This window comes from Tympanuchus pallidicinctus, unplaced genomic scaffold (assembly GCF_026119805.1).
Source record: "Tympanuchus pallidicinctus isolate F22 unplaced genomic scaffold, pur_lepc_1.0 scaffold1, whole genome shotgun sequence".
NCBI classification, from domain to species: Eukaryota; Metazoa; Chordata; class Aves; order Galliformes; family Phasianidae; genus Tympanuchus; species Tympanuchus pallidicinctus.
The window spans coordinates 12,424,283-12,432,901 of NW_026294618.1; the positions used below are offsets into that span (position 1 = coordinate 12,424,283).

The 8,619-nt window shown below is 37.6% G+C and overlaps 1 protein-coding gene across 1 annotated transcript in view; it reads left to right on the forward strand.

The window, feature by feature from the left end:
- Positions 1-7,626, forward strand: part of LOC128089310 (uncharacterized) — a 35,954-nt gene extending 28,328 nt beyond the window's left edge. The window contains exon 6 of the mRNA XM_052700593.1: positions 2,966-7,626. Coding sequence (XP_052556553.1) covers positions 2,966-2,973 — 8 coding nt within the window. The 3' untranslated portion in view covers positions 2,974-7,626. The remainder of the gene's footprint in view (positions 1-2,965) is intronic.
- The last annotated feature ends 993 nt before the right edge of the window (positions 7,627-8,619 follow it).

Here is an 8,619-nt window from a genome sequence, read left to right on the forward strand (position 1 = left end):
AGAGGTAAATAGGTCAGACAAAGCAAAAATGCAGCAAGTGCACACTTTTATACCTCAGAGTGCAAAATTGAAAATGCTTTGGAAATCAGGAGGTCTTAGAGGCACTTCCATTTGTCCTTAACTTTGGGCAGATAACTCAGTCCCATGACTGTATGGATAGGCAATTACTCTGTCAAATCCAGGTTTCTGTCAGAGGAGTTGCATAGCTAAAATGCCAAGAGAAGCGCAGTTCACACTATCCTCCAGGTCTGTAGCAGTGTAGCTAACTCAAACCATTGGAATTCAAATGCAGTGATTCATAGACAAATGAATTTCAAATAGTTATGAGGAAAAGAAGAAATCTAAATCTGTAGAATTGAAATATTTCTGCAGATATGAAAATGTACCATCATGATACTTTTTTTGTTGTTGTTGTAAGTATTAACACCGTTTTAGTTTGAGACCCCATGAAAACATTTTATTATGCTTCAGATTAGGACCAGGAAATTACACGCTTATATGTTCTGAAAAGGCACTGAAAACCTTTGGACTGGTAATCTTTTCATCACAAAATATGGACACTAAGAAGCTGATCTCCTAATTAATTTCTACTAGCTAATTCATGATATATCATTAAAAATTTAAAATCCACTCTTTTATCAAGTACTTTTTCTTGTATTAATTATCTAATCACAACAGACTCGACTGATTAATAGTCCTTGTAAAATGTGTTTTCAGCATGTTGGAAAGGTCCATATGGTTAGAAAATTTGTCCTTATTATGGAAATTATTGCAAGAAGGCCTAGCCCCACTAAATGCTAGCAAGGTACTTAAAACAGGGTGTGTAGAGTTTTCATGGAAGGTGACAAGAAAATCATGAGGGAACAGAGAAGGGCCTTTCTATTTGCATCTGTAAAATCTCTCAGACTCCATGTACGGTACACATCACAGAATAAGCATTTTGAATGAATGCTCTGTCAGAATTCTCATTTATAAACTAGATGTGCCAGAAATTACTATATGCATTTTAATTATTGTAATGACCTGATGGTGTGCTCTGCAAAGTCAACAGGTAAAAATACGTTGTGAATTTAATTTATTATTTAATCTTAATTCAATCAAATGACTTGACAGTAACATTGATGAATATTGAGAAATTCTTTGTTAAACTCCAGTTCAAGGGAGAACATATTTAATAATCACTGACTTAAATAACTTCCATAAACTAAACAACAAAAACAATCCAAACAGTTTAATAATACTAATATTCCTGAGTATGAGGTTTTTATACTCCCTGCTTCCTGCACACACATTCTAGTAGTTTTTGAGCATTTGATAAGACGTATTAGTATGTGTCTCCATAGCTACTTAGGCAAATACAGATGGATTACATACACATAAAACATTACATGTATTTCATTTGTACATACAGCATATGTAATTTAACAGTGAAACGTCTGTATCATATATTGGGATTCATGTAGCTGTGTGTCCATAAATTAGGTTAATGTGGCCTAATTATAGCCTTTTTCCTATAAAACAGTGATGGAGCCAAAAGATTTCAAGCAGGATGAAGAATTCAAGCTTCATGATTTTTAAGAATTCAGGACATAAGCCTTTCTCTTTGAACCAGTGCAAAATTTAATCAAGTGATCTTCATGAAGAGTCCCGAAGACATAGTTAACAGTGAATAAAGCAAAATAGTGTCTGTAAATATCACCTCAGTATTAGACGAATCCCTCTAACTTTGTATACCATGACAAGTATATGTATAGTACTCATGAGATTAGTTTGAAAATTATGAACACAATGACAAAAGCTCATCTTCTCCTCACGCAGGCTAGTAATCCATGCTTTTTCCTCTCATCAGCTTACAAGCTCTTATTTGCCAACATGAGAGATAGAAACTTACTTTTATGAGTAAAATTTGATTTGATTCCAGTATCTGTGACTTGATATAAAACACTATTCATTGTGAAAATTCACAGTAAAATCACTGGAGCTGGAAATTTTGTAATGACACTTACAGATAATGCCAAATTCTGTAGCAGAAGAATTAAATGAGCAGTGTAACTTTAGTCCTTATTCTCAGAAAAAACTTTCTCAGAATTATAGAATCATAGGGGTTGGAAGGAAACTCTATGGATCATCTATCTAACCCCCTGCTAAAGCAGGCTTTCTACCATAGGTTGCACCGGGAAGCATCCAGGTGGGTACTGAATGTCTCCAGAGAAGATTACTCCACAACCTCTCTGGGCAGCCTGTTCCAGAGCTCCGTCACCCTCACAGTAAGGTCTTCCTCATCTTTGTATGGAACATCATGTGTTCCCATTTGTGCCCATTACCCCTTGTTTTGTTGCTGGGCATAAGAGCCTGGCTACATTCGTTTGACTCCTACACTTTATATATAAACAGCAATAAGATCCCATCTCAGTCTTCTCCAGGTTGAACAGTCTCAGGTCTCTCAACCTTTCCTCATAAGGGAGACGCTTCAGGCCTTTAATCACCTTTGCAGCCCTCCTATGGGCTCCTTCTGGAATATCTCTGTCTTTTCTGAATGTGGGAGCCCAGAACTGGACACAGTATTCCAGTAGGGGCCTCAACAGGGCAGAGTGGGAGTACCCCCTCCCTCAGTCTGTGGGACACACTTTTTAATGCTCCCCATGTTACTATTGGCCTTGGCTGCAAATGCATGCTGCTAGCTCATGGTAAACTTGCTGTCCAGCAAGAGACCCAGATCCTTACCTGCAGAGCTCCCTTCCAACAGGTTATTGCCTAATCTGTACTAAGTCATGCAGATATTCCTCCCCAGGTGTAGGACTATACTCTTGATTTTATTGAGCTTCATCAGATTCCTCTCCACCCAACTCACAAGCCTGTTCAGGTCTTACTGAATAGTAGCACAGCCTCGTGGTGTGTCAACCACTCCTCCCAGCTTTATATTATCAATGAGGATGACTGAGGATGGACTCTATCCCTTCTCCAGGTCATTGATGAAGAAGATGAACAAGACTGGATGCAGTGAAAACCTCTGGGGAACATCACCAGGTACAGTACTGCAACTAGACTCTGTGCCACTGAGCAGAGTGAGTTCTACCAGTCAGCCAGCTTTCAGTCCACCTCAGTCTCCCTCATCTATGTCACACTTACTAAGCTTTACTACCAGGATGATGTGGTAGGCAGTTGACTGGTTTGTCAAGCATGATGACAACCACATCTACAACCAATAAAGTTCTGCATCACATCTCTCCTTGTCTACTCCTCTACCACCTGTGTCAGAAAGTTATACTGATACTTTGCAGGAAACTCTTGGACTGTGTGTTCTTGGCAGTGTTGCTTTTCCAGCAAATAGCAGGGTGTCTGAAGCCACCAATGAGAACCAGTGCCTGTGACTGTGAGGCTACTTTCTGCTATATCTTAAGAAGGCCTCACCAACTTCTTTCTCCTTGCCAGGTGGCCTTTACTAAATAACCACAGCAGTGTCAGCCATATTAGTCTGCCCCTTAATTCTCACCCATAAGCTCTGCGCTCATTCATTCCTCAGCATAACTTGATACATTCCAGTTGTTCTCTCTCACAAAGAACAATGCTAATGCCTCAGCTTACTGCTGTGTCATTTGAGAAAGAACATAATCATCCACAACAGCGTTCCAGTCATGTGAGTTGTTTCACCATGCCTTCATGACTGCAATGATATCATGGCCCTGCAACCAAACATAGATCTCCAGATCTTCCTGTTTATTCCACATGTTGTGTGCACTGGTATACTTTTTGTTTTCTGTCCATAAAACACAAAGAATAGCAATTGGTGCAGTAATCCTTCCATTAAGAGAACATTTAATTGTCATCCTAAATTATTTTTCAGTTTAAAATTAATTTTCAAATATGTGATTAATTCTTCAAATGAGAATATCCTGATTTAAGAACACATTTACCAGAAATATTAGAAAAGATTTATCCTAATCTATAAAGAAGGACAGCAAGGAGATTTCTGACATACTCAGATGAGACATTCTTGATGCTGAAAACAGCTTCAAGGAAAAAAAATCCATATAGTAGTCTAGAATATCAATTGTTCATCTCATTTATTTCTTCCTATTGGGTATATGTGGAGTGGCATCCTAACTGAGCATTAATGAGCAGTTAATTAGAGTTAAATGCTTCAATAACAGTTGGTGATTATTAACTTTTTTTAGGATGGGACAATTTAAATCTAAAGAAGTATCCTAAAATTTTCAAAACAGGGATAAAACAAATAGAAAACGATTAGTTCTTCCTTATCTCCTCAAGCCCTGAATTTGCACTCCTTCATATGGTGACATTTTTTAATGATGTTTTAGTGATAGCACTTATTAGGAACCTGTCTTTCCTGCCTATCCAGAGGTCCAGGTTTTCAGTAAGTCTTTTACTACATCCCTCACCACTGTGTTTCCTTTCTGCTATGAAGAAGCTGTTTCTAAGAGAGCAAAGATGTTATTAAGTAAGTGACCATGCTCACCCAATTCTCAGCCCATCTGCTGAGCCTTGCAGCTGGGATATATGGATACACAGGAAGTCTAGCATGTTCCAGGAAAGGGAGTTTGAAAACAAACTGATTTCCTCTAGGTACACATACTAAGTAAGATGCATATTACCCGTGGATCACATCTGAGAGATTCTGTATTCCTTCAACCAGAAAAAATCTAATATGTCAATACTATCTCTTGTATTTTCAGACATTAGCGAGACTAGCTCTTTTAGTTGATTCTATGTTGACTTGATACAAGAAAACAAAATTCTAAACAGACAGATGTTGAAAAATTATTTTCTTCATGTTCTGGCAAGCTGTCAAAAATTAACAGTATATAACTCAAAAGAGGCAGAAATTACAGAATAGGAAAAGTTCTGCATACAATTTTTTCAAGTGGCTAACATTTCTCTTGTGCAATTTGCAGATAGATACAAAGTTGATATTTTCACTTTTTGAAGTATTCTATGGATATTACTGTTAGGGAATGGAAGAACATGATCTCTTTTTGACAAGATGAAGAAAAAGTTAGATAACATTTTTAGCCCCTCAGTTTACCTCACAGTGATGCGGCCTGAACTGTCTGTAAAAAGTCAGAGCTAAGGAAGTGTGTCATTGTCATGGTTTTGTGATTTTTGGTTTTTGGTATTCCACCTCATAATATCATGTGGGACACTGGGAGTTTAACTGTTAATGCTCAAGTCCTGGGTACCTGCCCAGAAGAGAAGAAGAACTACATTCCCCAGGGGACTTTGCCAGGAGTTAAATCTCCTTTCCCTGATCAACTCTAGAGAGATGGACATCTTCGGTGTCATGGAACTTAATTCCTGAACACCTGAAAGACCCTGAAAGCTTAAACATTTATTTGAGACAGGAAATTCAGTTCCTAGGTATAAAGTGGCAAGATGACCATCGTCACATCCCAACAGATGTGATCAACAAAATCACTGGCTCATTCTAAAAAGCTAAAAAACAACCGTTGCCCACATTCTCCACCAAGAAACAAGGCTTTAGTATCTGCATACAGAAGACTGCAACCCTGCTCAGAGTTGCTGCTGAATGTGCATCCACATATTTAAGTGGGAACTTAAAAAAAATAAGCCATTTTAAGTCAGTTTAGTTGAAAATTTAACCCTAAAATTCAATAATAATAATAATAATAATAATAATAATAATAATAATAGGAAGCAAATTTGAATTTTACACATTTAATATTTCCAGGAAGCGATGCAATGCTCAAACAATATTTTAAATACTAAAAAGTAATATTAATGTAAGTATGAGTTCGTTTTCTTGAGTTCATACCCAGACACGATGAGCATGTTATGCTAAAATGAAGATTGGACAACGTGGACTTTGGAAAGATGAGATGGTAAACATGATTAATACAAGCAACATAATTTAGGTAATGTACTTACAATCTTATGAGATATTCAACCTGGTCACATACTGTATTCTGACACAAAATTAATGCAGTGGTAAAATGTGATTGACTAACAACTCCAACTTTTTAGCAGCGGTTTGGATAAGATTTTCTCAAGAGCTCTTTCCTAACCTCAGCTATTTGTGATTCTGTAACAAAATTGAAAAATTTTATTTTATCTGGAGCACAGGAATGAATAGCTGGACTGAGTGTCGGTTTACTTATTCTGAAGTATAGAAAGCAGGAAGACCAATTCAACTTGATTCACATAAAAGTATATTCTTCTTTTACCTGAGCACGTTACCTGCACTGGAGTGACATAATATTCAAGTTTAACATGGAAAAAACAGTGATCTCTTGTTGTTCAAGACTATTTCATGTTGTTCAAGATCATTGCTAACTACATATGAATATATTTGTGTATGTGTGTGTGATAAGTGTTTATCATACAGATTAGGAGATTCCTACTAATGTTTGTAAATCTACATGGTAATTACCACTCATTTTGCTACCTTTAAAGAGTATGCAAGTTACTTAGAAAGGTCTCTTTATGAAAAATGAAATACTTGCAGCACTAAATGAAGATGGCATGGTTGTGTTGAATCAGGCTTAAAAGGGAAGGGAAAAAGGTATATAGAATAATGCTATTAGGTATGTAAGTACCAGTACAAGCTTGAGGATGAAAGGATTGAGTACAGCTCTGCTGAAAAAGACCTGGGAGAAACGGTGTATGGGAAGCTGGACATGGGCCAGCAATGTGCTTTTGCAGCCCAGAAAGATAATGGTACCCTGGTCTGCGTCAAAAGAAATGTGCAGATGAGGGCAAGGGAAGTGATCCTGCCCCTCTACTTTGCACTGGTGAGGACTCACCTGGAGTACTGTGTCCACATATGAAGTCCTCTGCATAGAAGAGACATGGACCTGTTGGAGTGTGTTCAGATAAGGGTCACAACAATGATCCAAGATCCAAGGGATGGAACACCTCTCCTATGAGGACAGGCTGAGAGAGCCAGGGCTGTTCAGCCTGGAGAAGTCTGCGAGGTGACCTGATAGCAGCCTTTCAGTATCTGAAGGGGAGCTACAGGGAAGAAAGAGGCAGACTCTTTTGCAGGGACTCTGGTGATAGAATAAGGGGAAATGGTTTCAAACTTAGAGAGTGGAGAGTTAGGTTAGATGGAAGGAAAAACTTTTTTACGTTGAGGGTGGTGAGGCACTGGAATAGACTGTCCAATTGATGCCTAGTCCCTGGAGACTTTCAAGGTGAGGCTGGACCAGGATCTGAGCAACACGATCTAGCTGTGGATGTCCCTATTCAATGCAGGAGAACTGGACTAGATGAACTTTAAAGGTCCTTTTCAACTCTAAGAATTCTATGATTCTGTGATTCTAAGTATTTACAGTTTCTAACAGAGAGCTTAAATTCAGATGAAGTGTCTCGTGTATACAATTTTTTATGTTCTACCTCAAGACTTATTCACCTTAATGATTGCTTATAGATCCTGGAAAAATTGCTGTTGCAGAACATGCAATTTATTAAGAGTTTCATACATGCAAAAAGGGTACATTTGCTTTTATGGAAATGTATATACACTTACATGCAATCTATTTTTACTGATGAATAAATAAAGAATTGGAAATTAGTTAGGTCTACTGAATCACCTTACTGAAATATAAAAGATGTTTCCAAACTATCTGAGCTGGAGGAATATTGTCCATATAAAGCTGACTTCATGAATCAGTTTGAAAATAACATTATTAATGACATAAGAAAATTTTTGAAATTTTTTACCCAAGCAAGAAATGAACTCAGAGAACACAGCAGATATAAATGAATGGTGGTTTTAGGGGGGGGGAGGGGGGGAAGAGGAGGGAGGGAAATGCCAAGGGAGGGATGAAAAAACAGTAGAAGACAATCTGGAAAGATGGCACTCAATCATGCAGTTGTCTGAATAAAACTCAGTGAACCTGATCTCAGAGATAACAGCATTAACTATTTTAAATAATGAACAGTGTCAGTCTGAGGCCAACAAGCAATCTTGTAAGCAGTCAAGACAACAAACAAAGGATAAGGGTATTTTATGGATAAACTGCTAAAACAATATTCATCTGCTGCCAGGGAAAATGAAGGAAGTCTTGCTGAAAGCCCATTTTATAAGGAAGAGTGATAGCATGTCATGATCATGTGGTGATATGTTCTGGTGGCAAGAACTGCAATGAAAAGAAAGGGCAAGACCTATACTTTCATAAAATAACTTGTACCTATCCCTGATACACAGGTAAATCAGTATCACAGAGTGAATGACTTCAAAAAAGTTCTTATTCGAAATCCTATGTAAGTAAGGGTCTAGTTTTCAATAACTGAAATGTAACACGTCCACTCTGAAGCACTCATCCCATTGCAAGACAGACTTTGGAGAGTGCAGGCAGTGAGTAATATGTGTTTACTATTATCAGACAGGATCTTTGCGGTATTAAAAATACAAAATTATTTACAGTGAGAATGTGAGAACATCAGTGCTGGGTCGTTACTAGTATATACCAATTTCCTGTATTTGAGAGCAGCCAGATGCTGAGTAAAAAGATAATAGGAGCAGAATGAACACACACCAGTGCTTTCTTGTAATGTTCTCTCACCTTCCAGAATTCTGTACTTCAGCCAATTTTAGAGGACTAAGTTCAACATTATGGTTGTTGTAATGTAAAATATTTA